General features: G+C 34.0%; 3 protein-coding genes across 3 annotated transcripts; 2 read left to right on the top strand and 1 right to left on the bottom strand.

The window, feature by feature from the left end:
• The first annotated feature begins 1,233 nt into the window (after positions 1-1,233).
• LOC132599000 (receptor-like protein 31) lies at positions 1,234-2,825 on the top strand. Its single transcript, XM_060312198.1, has one exon. The coding sequence runs from the start codon at positions 1,347-1,349 to the stop codon at positions 2,493-2,495; it is 1,149 nt and encodes a 382-aa protein (XP_060168181.1). The 5' UTR covers positions 1,234-1,346; the 3' UTR covers positions 2,496-2,825.
• Positions 2,826-7,596: 4,771 nt separating this feature from the next.
• LOC132598999 (stress enhanced protein 1, chloroplastic) lies at positions 7,597-10,549 on the top strand. Its single transcript, XM_060312197.1, has 4 exons — positions 7,597-7,760; positions 7,853-7,936; positions 9,272-9,450; positions 10,217-10,549. The coding sequence occupies exons 1-4, from the start codon at positions 7,715-7,717 to the stop codon at positions 10,319-10,321; spliced, it is 414 nt and encodes a 137-aa protein (XP_060168180.1). The 5' UTR covers positions 7,597-7,714; the 3' UTR covers positions 10,322-10,549.
• Positions 10,550-11,646: 1,097 nt separating this feature from the next.
• On the bottom strand, positions 11,647-16,158 carry LOC132598998 (probable LRR receptor-like serine/threonine-protein kinase At4g37250). The gene is made up of 2 exons (XM_060312196.1): positions 14,318-16,158; positions 11,647-12,542 (listed from the first exon to the last, which is right to left on the bottom strand). Exons 1-2 carry the CDS (start codon positions 15,876-15,878, stop codon positions 11,875-11,877), a joined length of 2,229 nt encoding a protein of 742 aa, XP_060168179.1. The 5' UTR covers positions 15,879-16,158; the 3' UTR covers positions 11,647-11,874.
• Between the last annotated feature and the right edge of the window lie 4,959 nt (positions 16,159-21,117).

Genomic DNA, 21,117 nt, shown 5'->3' with positions numbered 1-21,117 from the left:
TCGAGCCGTAGAAACAGTCTCTTGCAGAAATGCAAGGTAAGGCTGCGTATAATAGACCCTTGTGATCCGATCCTTCCCCGAATTCCGCGCATAGCGGGAGCTTAGTGCACCGGGCTGCCCTTAAATAATCTTAACAGAGATCATTCTAAAATATTTCAAAAGTATCTACGAAAAATAATTTCTATGAAAGTGACCAAACGCCCATGTTCCGAAAAACAGGAACTCCTTTCGCTTTGATGAATAGAAGAATTGCAGTAATAAAGGTGTAGTATTAAACTTTATGGAAACAATAATGCACCGTCTAATGGGCCATTCGCCAGACCATCATATTCTTCCCACTTCCCCAATTCAGTCTTCAAATGCATAATCCTTCACCTAATAGTTTCTCATTCTCCACCTCTAAAATTACTGCTTACTGTTCTGTTTTTCTACGATTTAGGAGCACACGTGAACCTCATGTTAATGAATATAAAACTATAAAAAATCACATAAATGCTAATAAAAAATTAAAGAAAAAAATTCCTAAAATAATGAATATAAATCGTATTGTAGGTAGGGATCTAGTAGCTCAGTTGGTTGGCTACCTGAACTTTCACCTTGTTGGTGAGGGTTTGAATCCCCACATTGTAATTCTCTTTCCCTACCCTTATGTAATAAATTTTTTTTTTAAAAAATAAAAAATCCTATTGTAGCTCGATAAAGAATGAAGGCTAACATTCTCGCCCACAAAGAAAGTAATTTTGTCGTTAACGGTAGAAAGTAAATGTAGAGAAAATATTTTCATTACATGCTAAATAACGCGCGTTCCAGAATTGAAAACCCTATTATAGTAAGTAATTAGTATACCCATCTTAATGTTCCTTTGAAGAATTCAAGATTACCCAAATAGCCTCTTTTTTTTTTTTTTGTGCTAACATATGAGTTGTCTTCTAATTTAAATGATATTAATTTTTTTTTAATATGATGTCTAGTTCCCGCATTATCAATGATCTCATAGAGATGCAGAATAATGTTATTACCATTCCTATTTGTTTAACAAACACCTGCTCACCAACCCTATAATCTATAGGGCCTAAAATCTGAATTAATAAACCAGATGACAGCAAATCCAATATTCCTATTATTTGTTACACTACTTATTTTAATCACGAATTCATCAAGTTTTAATAATCCTAGTTTGGTCACTCACTTAGTCCTAATCCTATATATGCTGCTCTCCAGCTAATTGTACAAAGATATAATCAGTGGACTTCAAAAGGCCCCACACAACAAGCCTAACCACCATAACCCGCCATTACAAAACCAAAAACTTGAAACTTCGTTCATATTGTAAGCCATTTTCAAACATGTCAAAATCAAGAACCTCTGTTTTCTTCTCTCTCTTTCTCTTCTCACTTTCAGTTCAATCACTTCCTCCATCTCCAGACACAATCGCCCTTCAAGCACTTAAATCCGCCATTAAACCTTCATCTATCCCTGCATATTCTTGTTTAAGTTCTTGGAATTTCACAACTGACCCATGTTCTGTGCCTCGTGTTACCCATTTCACTTGTGGCCTTTCTTGCAGTTCTGGTAACCGGGTCACTGAACTCACACTTGACCCGGCTGGTTATTCAGGTACTTTAACTCCATTAATTTCTAAACTAACCCAACTCGTTACACTTGATCTTCAAAACAACAATTTTTACGGTCCAATTCCTTCTTCTTTATCTTCTTTACCCAATCTAAAAAACCTTATTCTTCGACTTAATTCATTTTCTGGGTCGGTCCCACCATCACTCACTTCGTTAAAATCTCTTCTTTCACTTGATCTTTCACATAATTTAATTTCTGGGTTACCAAACTCGATGAATGAGTTAACTAGTTTGAGAAGACTTGATCTTAGTTACAATAAGTTAAGTGGTTCACTTCCAAAATTACCTCCAAATCTACTAGAACTTGCAGTTAAAGCAAATTCTTTATCTAGGTCTTTGTTGAAGTCCTCTTTTTACGGGTTAAATCAGTTAGAAGTTGTGGAGCTCAGTGAAAATCTCTTAACTGGAAAAATTGAACCTTGGTTCTTTCAGTTACCTGCGTTACAACAAGTTGACATGGCGAATAACAGCTTTACACTTGTCGAGATCTCAAGGGCTGTTAATCCAAACAGTGACCTCGTAGCCGTTGATTTGGGTTTCAACAAAATTGAAGGGTATTTGCCAGTAAATTTCGCGGTTTTTCCAAGATTGTCATCATTGTCATTAAGGTATAACAAGTTTCGTGGACCAATACCGTGGCAATATAGTAAAAAGGTAACATTGAAGAGACTGTTTCTTGACGGAAATTACTTAAACGGGTCACCGCCAGCGGGTTTTTTTGGACGACAAACGTCAGTTATTGGAAGTTTAGGGGACAATTGTTTACAAAAATGTCCGATTTCTTCGCAACTTTGCTTGAAATCACAGAAACCTACGTCAATTTGCCAGCAAGCTTATGGTGGGAAGAAACCAAAGTCTTAGTTGTGTCAGTTAATGTTTCTGGGACTTTTTTTTGGTCTTGGTTTTCATGTTGTATTAGGAAGTATTATATTCTTTAGATAAGAAAAATCCCAATATAATATTTTGCTCATCTGAATTATGCTTTTCTTTGTATAGAGTATAGTACCATGATTATAGTAGAAAATCATTGGTATTATATTATTGTAATACCAAATTAATGTGTGAAACTATGAACTTACTAGTCTATGGACATTGTGGTAGAGCATGCACCAGAAACTAAACATAGAAATGTGACACTATGTCAGATAGTAGAGAGTATATTTGAATAATTTGACAGAAAATTTGATTTGATATCGCAATTAGTACTGATGAAAATGGAGTGATAGATTTTTGCTTTATATTTCTTTTTTAATTTATACTTCTAATTTCTAACAGCTCCATAAGCAAAATTTAGCATAAGAATAAGGTGAAGAAAGGAAGTAAAAGGAAGTATAAGACTTATTAATCTTCTACTTCCTTTCTTCACCTTATTCTTATTTATTGTTTCCAATTCCAGAATTATTCATCTTATTTATATTTTTGTTACTTTGAAATTATGTTTATTTCTATATGAGGCTTTGTCGTGATTCTCGTGAAGGATTTTCAATTCATATTTCTAGCAGCTCACTTAGAGCCTGTTTGGACTGACTTATCCTAACTCCTAACAGGGGCGAATCCATTCATAAAAAATGAGCCACGTGAATACATGGTTACCCGACTAAATTCGATATATTATGTATATAATTCTTAAAATATATTTAATATTAATTGAAGGAACACATGGTCTGGATTGAATGAAGCACTGATTAAGTGTTATTTTTAATGCCTCAAAATTGTGGAATCGAATCCTACTAAATGCACCTTGTATCCTTTTTTAATTTTTTTTAAGGTGAACTCATCCTGAGATCCTTAGTGCTTTTAAGCACTATTGTAGTATTTTGTTAAAATAAAAAGGTACTTTTAAGAACTTATTTTAAAGCTAAAATGTCATGAGTTAGTTAGACTTATAAGTTAAAAGTTATAAGCCAATTCAAATGGCATCTTAGTAAACGTTTAGCAAGTGGTCAATTTTGTTTAAGCAGGTGTTCCACTTCCTTTCTCCTCTACATCAACTAATCCTTTATTTTTTCAATTATAAAAGTAATCGTCTGATTTTTGTCTTGTAACTTCAAATTTGTCTTGAACTTCCTTAATGCAATCAATACTTATATTGTTCAACTGACAAAAGGGATCATTTGGCTCACTTTCCCACTAGAAATAGTTTAATTTCCCCCAAAAAGTTAACTTTCCCTCTACTTTCAAACTTACACTTGCGCGATATAATAGAACTTTTAACCTTTAACCCTAATACAAATCCCTATGGCAAATCATAATACTTAAATTGGACTGGGGAGTACGAGCTTGCTACTCAAATATGATCCAGTGGTACCACACCAGGGGCGGAGCCAAGTGGTAGCCACTAGTCAGGGTGTTCATCCGAACTCCCTTTAGTGAAAAATTATCATGTATATATAAGACTAAAATTATTTTTTATGTATAAATAGTAGATGTTGAATCCCCTTAGCTTTCTCGTTTCTTACTATTTTATATTTTTGAACCCCCTAGTGAATTTTTTTGGCTCCACTACTGGTACCACACCAGGAAAATATGTTATGTGCATCTCTATATTATTGCACTATATTACTAATTCGATCCAAAGTGCCGTTTAAGAATTTATGTGAACTTATCAAGAAAACTAGTTATGGCATTAATCATAAAGATTATTTAATTAATTACCTCCTCTTCAATCTAGGAAATTTAAATAAGCATGGATTTTTTTTTTTTTTAGTAATGGTAGATTTGAAGAGAAGAAAAGAAAAGAAAAAAAAGAAATTGCTGTCTTCTTAATTTTCTAGAACGATATTTTGAACCAAATTTGTCCGGTTAAACAACATTTGGAGTAGACCAGAGACGGTATAATTTTCCATATCCAAGTGAAACTAAGCTGCTAGTTTTTTTGTTTTAAATAGGTACTATATTAACATTAACTTAATTTCATTTGTCATTTTTGTCGAAAGTACATAAAGTTATTGGACAGTGAATATTCTCTTTACCTGAGCAGAAAGGGTATCTATGTTAGGCCATTTAATTTCCAGCGAGTTCGGCGGCTAAAAACTATTTGTCTAGTTGAATGGGCGTTGTTATCTAAGCAGTTTGTCATTGTTTACAAACCAAATTAGATTGCGTATCAACAAATGTATTAAGAAATAGTACTATTTGCTCCAAATCTAGACAAATATAGCAGCCGGTCATTACTTATATCAGGATTTAAATTTTATAGGTTCAACCTTAAGATTCTTAGTGTAAATCCGTCGTATTTTAAAAATTATGAGTTCATGATTACTATTTAATATAGTTTTAATAAATTTTTATACATAAATTTATATTTCGCATCGAAAGTTGGGGGTTCCATGAAACCCCCGCCTAGCATGTTAGATCCGCTGATTGTATAGACATGTGGAGTGGACGACCAGGAAATGGTATAGTTAGATAAGTGTTAACATGGGTGGGGCAGATTGACAATGTCACAAATTACAGCTGCTTTCACTTGATCAATATTATTATTGGTATCTAATCTTTGTAATGGTTACATTTTATGGTTTTCAAAAATGAAATACTTTTATAGCAGGTTTTTAAATAATCTAGGATTAATTATATATATTGCCGAAAACTTGTGCTTATGAGTTCAGGTGAACATTACCGATCAATGAATCTGATGATGACCGACAATCCTTTAGACTTGGTAAAAGTTGTCATATAACTTGTAGTTAGACAAGATATTTATTGTGATGCCCGCGGATTAAGTATGATATCTCTGTCATCAACGTTTGCCAAGCAGGCCGCGTGGATTCATCATAGATCTGCTTACGAAATTTATCAAAAAGTGTAACTTTTATACATTAACAAATACTCCCTCTATTTCATAATAAGTAACTTTTTAGACTTATACACACTCCTTAAGAAAGTGCTCACTCCTAAAAAATTAAAAGTATTTTTATTAACTTACACATGTCTCGAAAAAAAAAGCTTAATAATTCTTGATTATGTAAATAAGGGTCATTTTAGAAGAAGAACAACAATTTCTTTTGGAAATCCTAAAGCACCATTATTTTGAAATAAAATAAAAAGCTTAAAAAGCCACTTATTATGAAATGAGAGAGTATAATTCTTTTAATATAATTAGGGTACTTATAAACAAATTACAAGTATCTCTATAACCAAAACATTAATCAGTAATATGATAAAATTTATATTGACAATGCAAAAAAAAAAAAAAAAAAGCGTCAAGACAGACGGAAAATGCAGTTCGAAGTCAGCTAGATCAGCACGCAATCAAATTTTAATCAGCTTTAAACGCTAAAGGTAGGAATAAATTTAACGCAAATTTACGTGATTAGAATGTAACAAATGTTTATGATTACGTAATATCTAAACACCAAACGAGAGGCGGTCATTTGCACTTCGATCTATCTATCTTGTGCTAGTTTTGAATTTTTATCCTTCCAACATCAAATTTATATCTAAAGGGGTATAAGTTATGCATCATAATATTCATAAGTTATGCCTGCACTTTTAAGAGCTTATATTTCGCTAGACATAGTTTGATTTTGAAGGGAAACTTAAAGACCGCCCATTTGAAGGACAAAAGTTAAAAACCAGCCCATTTGAATTTTGCAGGATTGTCCTTCGCTGGGGGTAGTCTTTAATTTTTGTCCCTCAAATTGTTGGTCTTTAACTTTTGTCCTTTGCTAAAAAAAGAAATCTGCCTTATGATTTTTTTCTTTCTGAGATGGAGTTCGAACCTACAATCTGAGGATATTAGTCGAAGGGAAAAACTTAAAGACCACCAATTTGAAGGACCAAAATTAAAGACCACACAAATGAAGAACTATCCGTGCCAAAAAAAAAAGGGAAATTTGCAGGATTGTCCTTCACTGGGGATGGTCTTTAATTTTTATCCCTCAAAATGGTGGTCTTTTAACTCTTACCCTTCAGGCAGAATTTGAGACTTAAAAGCAGAATTTGCACATGAAGGCAAAAATTTAAAATTCTACCTTAAAATTCTTTTTATACTGAGTTGGAATTCAAACCCACAATCTCAAAATATTAGACGAATAGCAAAACTTATAGGGCAATTCGCAAAATTGCCCTTCTTTTGGGGTGGTCTTTAAATTTTGCCCCTCATATTTGTGGTCTTTAAGTTTTGCCCTTAGCTTGGATACCTGAGGTTCTGGGTTCGAACCCCCGCTCAGGCATAAAATAAAAAAATAATTTCGCAAGGCAAGGCTGGAGGGAGTGTATGCCGGATCCGGCATAAAGTCCTTAAGGAAAAACTAAAGTTATGCCGGAGGGGGCTTAACTTTTCCTCAAGGCATAGTTTAGTTATGCCTTATTGGGCAAAACTTTTCCTTAAGGAACTATGCTTTATGAGACAGACTTTTAATTAAGGCATAACCAAAAGTATGCCTCATAAGGCAGAACTTTTCCTTAAGGCAAACTTTTAGTTATGCCTTGAGGAAAAATTTCACCTTATGAGGCATACTTTTAGTTATATTTTTTGGGGCACACTTTTAGTTAAGGCATAACTAAAAGTATGCCCTATAAGGCAGAACTTTTCCTTAAGGCATAATTAAAAGTTTGCATTGAAAAGTAAAATAAAAATAAAAATATATGTCTCAAGGCAAAGTCTGCCCCCTCCGGCATAACTTTAGTTTTTCCTTAAGGATTGTATGCCGGATCCGGCATACACTCCCCCCAGCCTTGCCTTGCAATTTTTTATTTTTTATTTTATACCTGAGCGGGGGTTCGAACCTAGAACATCAAGTATCCAAGCGAAGGGCAAAACTTAAAAGAACACAAATATGAGGGCAAAATTTAAAGACCACCCAAAAGAAGGGCAATCCGTGCAAAAAAATGAAACTTATAGAGCATCCATTCGAAGGACAACAACTAAAGACGACCCAAACGAAGGCCAATCCGAGCAAAAAAAAAAAAAAAAAGGGTATGCACCCAGAAGGCCCAAAATAAACTACGCTCGTAACCAAAGGTCCAAGACACACATACCCCGCGTTTACGTAGCTCCAAATGAAAAATCAGAAATCATAAGTTTCTAGATAAAAATTGAGAGGTCTACCTCAATAATTCCAAATCTCTCACCAGATATGGCTGTAGTTCAAATTTCAAGCTCTCTCTGCACTTCAATTCGAGGTAATTCTATTACTAGCAATTTCTTCCCTTTTTGTTTCTAAAACCACAAGAAATAACAAATACTAACTTACACGTGCTAATTTTTTTTGCAGATGTTGTTATGCCAAACCCAGTAAGCGTTTATTCTATTAGTGGCTCAACTCGTGGGAGTGTTTTTGCAACTGGTTCTCCCCTCTGTAAGCCCACTTCTTCCTCTTTTTGTTAATTAATCAATTTGTTCATTGTAATTGTTGCTCTATATAGCTGGACAGAATTTCAAACTTGTCCTAAGCTTTTAAGGACTAAATGGCTATGCTTTTTTGCTTCTTGCATCGGTTACAAGTTTAGCTTTATGATTTTCATATTGTCTTTTATGCTTCAACTAGTTTCTAATAAGAATATCATATTTGCTCTTTTTGTTTATTTTTTTGCTCCTCTTGTTTTATTCTAATTGTGGCAGCTGAAAGTGCTGGAAATTGAACTATGCAAGTTGTACTAAATTAGCTTTCATTAAGCATTTTTGTCATTGTTAGATTCTATACTTTTTAGGCTCATACCTGGAGATGGCCATCCAAGTTTTGGGAATTGCTAACCACTTTTGTTTCTTTTAGTACAATAAAATCATTCAACTATTCCTATCCAAGTATTGAAGATGAATTTATCCTTTACTTAATTATTTGTGAGAAATAAAACTTGAATGAGTACTTCATCCGAAAATAAAGCTTCAGGGAAGTACTAGATGCTAGCTTTTGAAATGAATAGCCGAAGAGTACGCAGCATCTACTTTTTCCTGATTTGCATTCAGTCTTTGTATACATGTATATTTCCCCATTGCCATTGGAGCTACCTCTGTTATGATGACTATTTATGAATTCGCGTGCTTCCAAAAGAACTCGAAATGGATTTTGGGCTTAGCATGTAAGGGATTTCATTAATTATAGATGTTAAAAAAATCTAACACAAATCCTATCATGAGCTGAAGATTGAGCACTTATGACTCCTCACAATTATGTGCAAAAGAATAGTTAATCAGTAAACATATACCTGTGACATGATTCTTGTGTGGGTGAGCAACTCTGATATCTTTACATTCCGATGTTTTTAGAGAAAACCCTCACTTTTTCTCCCTTCATTCCCTTTTCGTTTGGATGAAATTCGTAGAGAACATTCTTAAGGTAGAGAGTGGACCAGTTCCCGTGAAAATCGTTCGTACCATGTTCCATCATATGAGAAGTTACTGAACCATTTAATTAGAGAGACCTCTCCAGCTTTGATCAATAAAATTTTGGCGTCAATATTTATTTAAATTAGTTACAACTTAATACCACATTTGGAAGAATGTAGGTTGTCTTCTTCTTGGTATCCGAGCCTAATGCTTGTATTTTTTTCTTTACTTCTATATTTTTTGGAGTGGTGGTGTGGGTTGTGGGAGCGGTTTAGACGTGCTATGCAAATTTGGAGCCATTTAGTGTATATTTTAAATTTGCAAGTCCCAGTGCTAGTAGCTAGAAACTGATCCTCTGACTTTACAGTGAGCAGGAACAGTTTTTCTCAGATAAAAGCTGTACCAAGTAGAGCAGCATCAGTTTCCATACGATGCGGGCAGAGTACCAATGAAAGTAATTTGGACGTATGGCTTGGTCGATCTGCCATGGTTGGTTTTGCAGCTGCTATTACTGTAGAAATAGCCACAGGCAAAGGACTTCTGGAGGTAGGGCACTTATCCTCATCTCTTTATTAGTGCGTATATTGTATCACGGATTGGATCTATAACAATTCTTGCAGCGGAAAGGGTTAAGTCATACATGTACTTTTGATATATCAGCTCTTAACAGATTACAACTTTATCCTAAAATCCGATATCTGTCGGTTGGAAGCACTTAACATAAACTTTGATAGACCTCTTGAAATTGTTTCTAGTTTTGTTCATCCAAGCGTAAAATGGAAAAAAGAAAAAAGAAAAAAGCCCCCTTGTGCTTGTACAGGCATTAAACTGTTATGTTGTGAACATTGAAACAATTTATCCGGTCGTTTGGTAGGTAGCCAAAATTATCCCGGGACTAATTTATCCCATCTCTTGGGATTATTGGGATAAGAAGGGATATCCCATCTTTTAAGTCGGGATGCATTGTGTACCATGTTTGGTACAAGGTATAAATATATACCTTCTACCAAACATGGTACAAAAAATTAGTGCTGGGATATCCCAGCTTATACCATGCACCAAACGACCCCTTAAGTATAGGCAAACACCATTGCTATAGTAACTGAGTTCAGCAGACCTCAAATAGATTTGAGGTTCTGCTTTTGTGTTGTGATGTTTACTGCCCAGCAGTTCGTATATTATCTGTATAGCGGAGTTTGTTTTATCTGTCTTCTTTCTCATTCTTCCAGCATAAACATTATGATCTTAACCATCATATAACTGTTTGAGCAACATCATGAATTAGTAATTAAACTTATTCTGTTTTTTTCAGAATTTCGGGGTCTCGGGGCCCTTACCCACAGTAGCATTGGCAGTCACTGCATTGGTGGGCATTCTTACAGCCGTCTTCATCTTCCAGTCTGCGTCAAAGAACTAATTATTTCTTTTCCTCTTCTTGTTTTATGTATCTAAAGAGTGATATTGATGCATCCTTATTCATCTAAACGAATATTGTCAATTTGTCGATAGAAAATCTATTTACTGCAGAATTTTCCCTTCCTTTAGCCTTGTAAGAATTTGTGTCTGCTACCAATGTGCAAGTGGTCATTCAATCGAACATTATAAACTGGCTTTTGCTAATATTACATGTTCCTACTTCTACTGACATGTTGAAATGGTTGGAGGAAAACAAACCTGGTATTAGCAGGAGGAGTAGCTGCTATAGTTCATGCCAAGATAGACCATCAACAGTTGCTGTTATTCAACTAAATTTTCATATCGAATGGACAAAAAAAGTGTTTTCTTCTTTTGTCTCCAAGCTTTGGTGCGCAAAATTGTCATAGGTAGCAGGTACCTGATACCTACGGAATAGTCGATATATACTAGCTAACCTGGGCATTACCATTATTTAATAAAGAAAAACTCTCATATCGAATGTCATTAGAAACAAGTGTATGGGTTCTTTGTTTTGTTAGCTTTTTTAAAAAGTTTTCAGAAAAGTATAAAAAGTTTTTTCTTTTTTCTTCCAAAGAGAAAAGTGCTTTTCCGCACATTTTTGGGAGAAAAAGTGACATTGCATGGAGTATTGCATTTCGGTTCCTCTGTTTTGCAAGGAATTTATGTCCTCTATCTTTTATACTCCGCAAAGTATGAGAAGATAAAATACAGATAAAATATTTTAATTTGTGGAAAGGAATAAAGGCAAAGGCTACGGTGGAGCCTTGATTACACAAGTAGTGAATTGATGAACCCATCTTTTTGACCGCTAAAGTAAATTAATGCACCTCTTAGGCAATATTCCAACAGCTCAATCTATGGAACCCTTTTTTTTTTTTTGCCCCTCTCAATAACGATACTTAACAACAAAGAAATCTCACAAGAAAAAACCAGGGTCTGTCGCGATAAAAAGCAAACATAAATAAATGATTTATTTATTTAGTGCAATTTGACCTATTGTAAATCAGAAAGATTCAGTATTTGTAGTTGGATTCGAAATAAGTCCTTCTGAGTTATTGGTTTCTACATTAATGGTTTCTATCTTTTTTTATGCGGAAAAAATTCATACATATTTAGTAATTTTATAAGATAAATATAGGATTTAGATCGAAATTACTAAGTGCTCATAGAAAAAGAAATCTACATTTGTCCCTTGGTTGTAAAAAGTTATTTGTCTTATTTCCTAGTCCACCTTACTAAGTCTACCATATTTTTGTTTTTGGTATGCTAATTCTACTCATTGTTGATAGTAGCTTTTAGTTGCTGTTGGGGTAAAGTATTATCGCTATCAATGTTTAGAAGTTAAACACAAATAAATACATTCTCGATCAATTCGTCAAACTTACACACACTTTCTCAATTACAACAACGGTTCTCCTCCTCTTTATCTAGCAAAATATTTCCAAGTCAAAAGAAGAACAAATTAAAGAGAGCTACAGCCCTTTATACACCCCAACTAACACTTTATAGCTTTTCCTGGTCCCAACATAATGATTAGTAATGTGAATAGCCTGGTACTTTGTCAAGCACATGAAGGGCATATTTCATTGTAGGCCTTTTTTGTGGATTCAATGATGCACAACTAAACCCTAACTTAAACAATGACACCGTGGTCTCTTCCCTGCTCTCCACATCAGCCCGAATTGCCACATCAGCCATCCTCAAAACCCGGTTCTTGTCATCCACAACTGAACCGGTGGTCCACTGGCTTAACTCCCGGTCCGAGAATACTTTCCCGGTTAGAAGCTCAAGCAACACAATCCCAAATGAGTAAACATCCCATTTAGGGCTAGGCTTGACGCTCTGCAGCGACTCGGGCGCGTGGTACGGGGATGTACACCCCACGAACCCGGCCGGGGCAATGCAAGGGCTGCCATGAACCGGTTGATCATGTAAACCGTCCCGAGAGGACGTGGACCGCTTACTACCAAAATGCCGGGCCGAATTGTCCGGTTTGCAGCTATATTTACCATGCATTAGCCCATGGAGTCCAAGGTCACTTATTATAGGCTCCATGTCTGGTGTTAAGAGAATGTTGCTAGGTTTTATATTGCCATGCACGTGTCTCTTCTCGTGGATGTAGGTCAATCCTCTTGCAATTCCTTTTGCTATCTTGAACCTGACCTCATATGATAAATGGTAAGGAGAGGAACCAACTTTTCCTGAAAATTTTAACAATAATGTTTAGTAAATTCTCATAAGCTTAAGTGTGATATGTTTACATTACTTTCTTAATGCAGGACTAATTTCCCCACTCCTCCGGGGATTGCAGAAAAGGGGATTAAAAAAAAAAAAAACTAAAATATCATAATTGGAAATCGAACACTTAAAATGCACTTATGCATAGTGTAATTTTCTACGGAGAATATTCAATTGATCACCCTTGGGCCAATATAGATCCATTGACTCCCCTCTACATCAATGCACCCAGAAAATTTTTAAAAGAAAAACGAACAAATACTTTAAAAATGTCACATTTTCATAAATTAAACTTAGTACATGACAATATGTTGTTGGTGTCATATATATCTTAAAATCAGCTAACACAAGTGTCTATATTTTAATAGTAATAAGTAATATATATATCTATTTTTGTTAATAGAGTCGATCCACTAAAGTCTTGAGCAGCGGTATAGGATCAGATCCCAAAGATAGTAAGTATTTTCTTTCTTATGAAAGAAAGTCTTTTTCAAAGATTCTATAAAAATTTATCTATGAAACCGAGATAGTTACCTTTCATGAAATTCTAACGCTAGTAGAAAAGCCTATGCTTTATTCTTCTGAAGGTGGGAAAAAAGATAAAATTAAATAAACGGATTTTTCGGTATACCGCTCTGTGAGCAGCGCGAATGAACATAAATCTTTCCGAATATCATGAATATCCTTCGACATTCTTGACTCGGGCATCCTTTTCAGGTGCAGTTGGCATAGAATTTAGGTAATTTAGTATTCCTGACTCGGGCATCCTTTCAGGTGCAGTTGAAAGTAGAATTTAGGTAATTTAGTGAAAATTTTGTGTTATAATATTTAGGAGAAGGGTTCACATGTTTTTGGCGTATTATATTAGGGGTGGGGAGGACTTTCACGGACTATGACAAGGTCACATGGAGGGCCATTGGAAGCCTCAAACACAACCACATGAAGTATAGTCTGCAAAATCAGTAACAAAAATCCATGCCTATGTATAGAAAATGTACACTAAAACTAAATACTCTGTTTTTCTAATGACAAAGACAGTACTTAATACAGTATTTATTACTACCTCTAAATTAAAGGATTTAATAATATTTATGTTAACGGACAAATCAGGGAATGTCGCTGCCAATATACCAGCGACAATTAGAATATTTGGGGGTAATTATGATAAGGATCAGAAAAGAATTATCAAAACTATAGCTATGATTGACTGGATTCTGTTTTGACCAAACAAGAACAAATTTCTCTCACAAAGAAGAACTTAACATCGTATTCAGCCTTTTTATGAATGAAACATGGGATAATTACTCAACTTTCAATAGCCATGATAAGAAAGATGTGTTTGGCACGACGGAAGACATTTTTCTGAAAATATTATTTGGAAAGTTACTTGTTTTCTGAAAAATATTTTTTGGTGTTTGGCTGAAGAGTAGTAAATATTTTCAAGTAAGCTTATTTATTAAAGATTGATAATGAAATTTTTAAGTACTAATGTCTTAGTGTTAGTTAAAAAAAGATATGAAGTTAAAGTGAGATAATTACAAGAAAATGACTTTCACTGAAAGTGAGAGAAGTCACTTTTTGTTTTTTCATATAAATATGTTTTAGAAACTAAATGCTAGAAAATGACTTACTTTTTTCAAAAAAACATTTTCCGGGAAATAATACACACCCATAAACTCAAAGAAATTTCCTAAGATTTGAAGTAATTTAATGAAGAAATGAAGGAAAAATAACTTACTGTAACCAACATTGGCTAAGCTTCCATTAGTAACATAGTCATAAATGATCAATTTCTCATCTTCTCCCCAATAGAACCCTCTAATACGAACAAGATTTGGATGCCTTAGCTTGTTAATGACTTTAACTTGTTGCTCAAATTCCTTCAATTTTTCCACACCACTTTCACCAATTCTCCTAACAGCAAATGCAGTCCCATCTTCTAACACAGCTTTGTAAACTATGCTAGGTCCACTTGACCCCAACACATAAGCTGAAGCTTTCAATAAATTCTCTAGCTCTAATTCTGTTTCACCATCCACCATCACTAATTTCCTGTTTTTCTCATTTTTCTGTTCTGTTTCATACTCAACTTGGTCTTCACTTTCTTGGTTTTTGCTGTCATCAGTATCTGAAATTTCTTCACCTTGTGTTATGGTCAAGCATGGCCAACTAGGAAAACTTGAGCTTCTTGTAGTACTAGTAGTAGTAGTATCTTTTTCTTTGACAACTACCACTACTTCTGGTTGTGGAGTTTTGTTGTATTTTTGCTCTTTGTTGTCTTCATTTGCTTTTTTCTTCTTCAATTTGTAGACATAAAGAAAGACAATAGCAAGAACTCCAACACCAGCCAAGTCACCAACTATGATTCCAACTATGGTTCCTGGTTTAAGCCCATGTTGTTTTTGATCTTGAGCTGAACTTTCTGTTGTTCCATTAGAATCTTGAACTGGGGTTGAGTTAATTTCTTTTGGAATGGCTGCAATTGCTGGTGGATTATCAGTGGAGATATTAGGTGGAGATGAAAGTGTTGAAGGGATTGTACAGAGTTTTTTAAGTGGTTTGCCACAGAGATCTGTATTTCCTTCAAAAAACTCTGTTTTCTGGTTTAGTAAGGCAGATGATTCTGGGATTTCACCTGTTAGGTTGTTGAAAGAAAGATCAATTGTTGCATTTACTGGGATTTTCTTGGCAAATTGTGGTGACACTAAACCTGATAGCTTGTTTGAAGAAAGGTTCAAGTATTTCAAACTATCACCACCAAATTCATCAGGTAATGTTCCATTTAACAAGTTAGAAGAAAGATCAAGAACTTCAACAAACTGAAATCCACTTGGTACTGTGCCAGAAAATAAGTTGTTCCTCAAAGAAACAACTTTTAAATTCTGCAAAGAAGTTAACTTTTTTGGAACATTTCCAGCAAATGCGTTGACAGAAAGATTTAGGACTTGTAGTTCAGAAGCATTGAGAAGTGAAATGGGAAGAGTTCCATTCAAGATATTATTTGAAAGATCAATAGTATGAAGGTGTTGAATGAAGCCTAATTGTTCTGGAATAGAGCCAAGAAGTTTAGAATTTGGGAGGACTAAACTTGTGACTCTAAACTTGTCAGGTGCACAAGTTACACCAGTCCATAAACATGGGGTTGCATCATTATAATCCCAATTATCAAGAACTGATAAAGGGTCACCAAGAATAGAGTATTTGAAAGACAACAAGAGAGTTCCATCTATGTTGAGACCAAATGAAGGGCATGATAAAAGAAGGAAGAAAAAGACTCCAAATGACCAATGGCTCATCATTTTTTGAACTGATTATTCATCATTACTGCATAATACTCCCATACATAAGGAGAAAGCGGAGAAAGAGGAAGAGGTAAACCAACTACTAGAGAAGTTGTTTTGGTGACCAAAAAGGCGGAGGGGATGGAGAAGAGTAAGGCAAAAAAGTGTTCTGGTTCACTCTGCTGCATAATGATAATATTGATATTGATATAGTAGTAGACTAGCAGTAGTAAAAGGGTACTTGAGTAAGCATGGGGAAAACAAAGTGAATGGCCACTATTGTACTTGTTTTTGTCCTCACTCTGTATCTAGTTTAGCTTAGGGCTGTGAGATGGATGAGTTAGAGTTAGAATTTAAGCGGGTCAAAATGATCGAGTTAATAAATGAACGGATTAATATAGACCAATCAATATAGGGGTATCAAATAGAGGAATTTGAGTTAAATGAGGAATTTGAGTTAAATTTGAACGGGTCAAAATTTATTGAGTTGATTAATGAACGGGTTATTAACTCATCTAAAATTAAGATTATATTTTCATGGCCGGACTTTAGCACTCCTGAGTTTAACTTTTGTCGACTAACGGTGTAAAACTTTTTTCTTTATGAAGTCAGATTTAAAGATTATCAAAGCTAACTATTTATAATTGAGGGAATTAGTATCTTGAGACAGATAATCTTCCACAATAGTCTCAAAAATTCATTTACACTGTCAGTAGACTTTATTACACCTCAGATCACTTTTTTATATTGTTAAAGGTAATTACCTATAATCAGTGGATTTAATTAATTAGAAAATAGGTAAAGTAACCTTTTACGATAGATTTAACTATATTGATTGCATAAAAATTCATTTACGCAGTCCATGAATTACAGGAGTATTTATTTTTCGATTTCCACTCCAGTGTGTAATACCTCTAGTAAAGGAGTTAGGGAATTATACATTAAATTACTTCCTAGTAAAACTTTGAGTGCTCATATTGTATTTTATATTTTAGAAAAAGAAAGCAGAGAGGGAATCTTTGTGTTTTTGCTAAAGGACGTTATGTATGAGTTGGACATCTCAGTTAACAAAAAAACAAATGTAATTAAAGTCCACCTCTATTGACTTTCCACTTTTCCCCCACTCCATTTTCTCGTTGCTAGCGTCTTTTCATATTTACCTTGTCAGTGAACATAGAATAAGATACTAGCTGTTTTGCATACCCGCCCTTGTACTTTTACATAATTGTTTTTGGCCTAACTTCCATTGTTCTGTTCAAAGAAAATATAAAAATTACTCCGAAAACTTACAGACTACTGATTAATATTGCAGAAATTCAGAGCGAAAAATCCTAAATGTACCTTCTATGTTAATGGAGTCGGAGTTTAAATTTATGTACTTACAAAAATATTATACAATTTATTCATTTATTAGATAATATAGGTAGGGTTTTAAATAAACATTAATTATAGTTTGGTAAAAAATAGTTTCAATATGCTGTCACATGTTAAATTCTCTTTATTAAAAAATATATATCTACCTAAGCTATACCAATATCTCCCCCGAGGATGAGTTATACTTCCTTATCCTTAAGGATAAAATAAGATCTCTTGTTTTGCCCATAAGTCCTATTGGGCACAAGCATAGCAAATCCAGTTACTTGTATGTCATTCATTCAAGCAATAAGTTTGTATTCTGCTTATTGGGTTTACACATTCTCTTCTTGATCATCGAATATGAATACGGAGATAAAACTTAAATCCGTAAAATAATATAATTTCTTACTAAATTATATTACAAAAGTGAAATGATTGATTTATTACACTTGCTTTAATGAGATGACACGGAGTTCACGGAGGAAAACTTTACGTGTGTTCTTAACAATCGTTAACAGCAGAACGAATGGAGGAATGAAAAGTGGAAAGTTACTAGTAGAGTGGGTAAAAGTTTGTACATATTGGCCCTTGCTTTTGTTTTTTGACTAACATCAAGCCCTTTAAAAATGAGAGTTTAATCTGAAAAGACATACATTCACCGACATATTATTAAATGGGTCCATTACAAAAGTCATGTCACTCAAAGTGAATCTGGTGTGAAGAAGGGTAAATTATATATTATCAACAGTGATTATTGGTTCTGGTGTTGATCCTCAACTACTCTACTTTGATCATACCAAAACAACTAAAATCCAATCTTAAACCATACCTTAAAATAAAATATGCGATTATATTACTTGTAAACCATTTGAATTTCAAATATAGGTCAATAAAACAAGTGACTAATGGCTAATCTACTTTCAAAAGTTCGTCGAAAAATGGCATCTAAGTTACTAGTAAACCATTTGAATTTCAAACATTAGGCTAATAATACAAGTGACTAATGGCAAGTCTACTTTAAAAAGTTTGTCTCATTTCTTATATTGACCACAATCACCAATTCCTTAACCAACAAAAACACTAATTATTAATACCTTTTTCAAAGTCTATGCTTACCTTAGTAGTATTTGTTGTGGTAATGTTCTGCTTGGCATACTTGACCAATTTCGAGGTTTACTTTGGTTTGTTAGAAGTTATTCTTATGTAATTTAGTGAAGCATGCATTGAAATACTTCTAAGTTATTAATCCAAGAAAGGTTGCTGAATAAGACTCCAGTATATAAAACAAATCATTTTTGAAGTTGAATTCATTTAACTAGAAGCCAAAAAGAAAATGGACATTAAATTTGAACCATTTGACATTTTGATTAGTCTTCGCCTAGTTGTGGACTGATCAATTTGGTGTGTAAAACCAAATATCTATTCTTACCCAGCTTTAGCTGATTTCGGTATTTAGTTAATGTAAGCTGCTCCTATATCTTGTATGCATTGACAACCTAAAAAATATTTATATTAACAGTGCTTTTAAATTGTTGCAGCATATTACCTGTCTTATCTTTCTTGTTGCTCGTTCACTTATAATTGCACGGTTACTTGTAATTATTTTTTAAATGACCTAATAATGTAAAAATATTGTCACGGCCAAAGCATAGAAACTAAAATCTAAATCAGATTAGAACCGTTTTGGAAGTAGGGTAACTGGAAAGTTAATACTCCTCTTTTCTGCTGGTGTGCAGCTTTGTATTTATTTTTGGTATATGCTTATTATTTATTCGTAATAAATGGACTTTTTAGCTCTTCCGGATTGTGACTTGCTTTCATATTGTATCTCAGGAAAAAAGCTCGACTTATTTTATGGTGGTCGGTACCACCAATTACTTAACCGAGAAAGACACTGAACTGCATGTTTCTGTTACTTTTATTTATTTATTTTGATTCAAAGTCTATGTTTAGCTTAAATTACCGACAGGGTAGACTTAGTTATGGCAACGTTCTGTTTGGCATACTAGGTCATTTTCACGGTTTATTTTGGTTTGTTAGACGTTATTCTTATGTAATCTAGTGAGGCATTGAAATTCATTCAAGTTATATATCCAAGAAAGGTTGCTGAATAACGAGTCCAATATGTAACACAATCATTTTTGAAGTTGAATTCAAACATAAACCAACAGACTATTACAACCGATTTATGTATTGGGAAATATGAATGACATATTCTCATCCTTAACCAAACTCCAAAAGTAAATCGAAGTAGTTGGACCAATAAATTCTGAATACCGGATGATTAAAAAAATAGACCATATAATTAAACACATTCACTTTTTATTTGGTATTTGTGGAGTTATGTATTCATTGAAACTTAAGATAATTTAATTTCCCCCGTTGCCAGTAGAGCTTTTGACCAATCGTTCGATATTGGATTATATATTTATCCCAACTTGAACAAATCTGTGAGTCAGCATTAATTTGATGAACCAGCTTTGGTGTATATGTTGACGTTTGACTTTATGCAATTCTTTGGAGAAATATTACATTATTTGGAAGCAATAAGACAGACCAAAAGCAAATAGAAAATGTCACAAATAATTACAAAACCTAAACCACAAGAAGATACTGCCAAATGAAAATGGTAAAGGTATTGGTACAAAATCAACTTGAGCTCATTTGGAGTTCCAAGTTTTACAACTTTTTCTCTGCAATGTGCACTTACACTCTTATACATTATTTCTATCTGTCTGTCAAATTGGACGATTTACGCAATTGTCCTTTTTTTAGGTCCCTATTTTAAAAGTTGCACGTATATCTTAGAATTATCCTTCCGGACGGTGTTAGACTCAGTTTAATTAATGTTTGCTCATATATTTCTCAACCTTACAGACGACATCTAATGTTTCCAATAACTTACATAAATATTTTACTGTGTTCTAAATATTTTCTCATGAGATTTTTTATTTACTTGAAAGAAATCTTTAGACAATGACTTAAAAAGTTCATAAATTATAAGAGAAACTAAAAGGTGATCATTTACTAAACAACTGTAAAAAAAAATCAGTGAAAATTTCTGATCAATCTTCACCTGAGGATTTCAACATGATGGACCATACTTTTAGACCAATCTAGCCCATATTTTCTCAATGGGTCGGACCCAAAACTGACAAGTGGCATCAACTATAATTCCGCAAGAGAATATTGAGCCTCCGTTTATCCTTTATACCGTGGAAGTTAATGATTCTGGGGCAATTCGCAAGATTGTCCTTATGCGGCGGTGGTCTTTAATTTTACCCCTCAAATTGGTAGTCTTTATTTTTTGTCCATCACCTAATACCATGAGGTTTGAGGTTCGTGGTTCGAATTTCCGTTCAGTCAAAAAAAAATCACAAGGTAGCGTTTTATAGCAAAATTAGGCCTCAGGCAGAATTTTGAATGGAAAACTCTACCTGCAGGTAAAATTCTGCCTGAGATAGAGTTTTGGATGCAAAACTTTGCCTTGCGAATCCAAATCTCTACCTGCAAGTAGAGTTTTTCATTCAAAACTCTGTCTTGCGAATTCAAACCTCTGCCTTGAGAATTTTTTTTTTACTAGCTAGAGTTCGAATATAGAATCTTAAGGTATTAGGCGATGAACAAAATTTAAAGACCAATACTTTTGAAGGCCAATCCACACACCAAAAAAAAAAAAAAGATTTTCCTGATGCCTCTTATGGACCTACCTTGGATCATAATATGCTATGGACCTGCCAAAAATCCCTTAGGGGCCTTTTATATAAAAATCTTCATGTTAGGATCGGGAATTTGAGATAGTGCGAAATTAGATACAACAGTTAATTAAAGACAATAACAAAGATAATAGGAGATGAAGATTTAACGTGATTCGGTCAACTTGACCTACATCCACAACCAA

Source organism: Lycium barbarum, chromosome 6 (genome assembly GCF_019175385.1).
Source record: "Lycium barbarum isolate Lr01 chromosome 6, ASM1917538v2, whole genome shotgun sequence".
In the NCBI taxonomy this organism is placed as follows: domain Eukaryota; kingdom Viridiplantae; phylum Streptophyta; class Magnoliopsida; order Solanales; family Solanaceae; genus Lycium; species Lycium barbarum.
This window is presented reverse-complemented; position numbering and strand designations above follow the sequence as displayed.

Bases quoted from the DNA above. Each gene is read 5' to 3' on its own strand.
- LOC132599000 (XM_060312198.1), top strand. From the start codon at position 1,347: ATGTCAAAATCAAGAACCTCTGTTTTCTTCTCTCTCTTTCTCTTCTCA.
- LOC132598999 (XM_060312197.1), top strand. From the start codon at position 7,715: ATGGCTGTAGTTCAAATTTCAAGCTCTCTCTGCACTTCAATTCGAG. The intron at 7,761-7,852 runs GTAATTCTATTA...TTTTTTTTGCAG, and splicing joins TCTCTGCACTTCAATTCGAG to ATGTTGTTATGCCAAACCCA. The intron at 7,937-9,271 runs GTAAGCCCACTT...CTGACTTTACAG, and splicing joins TGCAACTGGTTCTCCCCTCT to TGAGCAGGAACAGTTTTTCT.
- LOC132598998 (XM_060312196.1), bottom strand. From the start codon at position 15,878: ATGATGAGCCATTGGTCATTTGGAGTCTTTTTCTTCCTTCTTTTATCA. The intron at 12,543-14,317 runs GTAAGTTATTTT...TAAAATTTTCAG, and splicing joins CTTAGCCAATGTTGGTTACA to GAAAAGTTGGTTCCTCTCCT.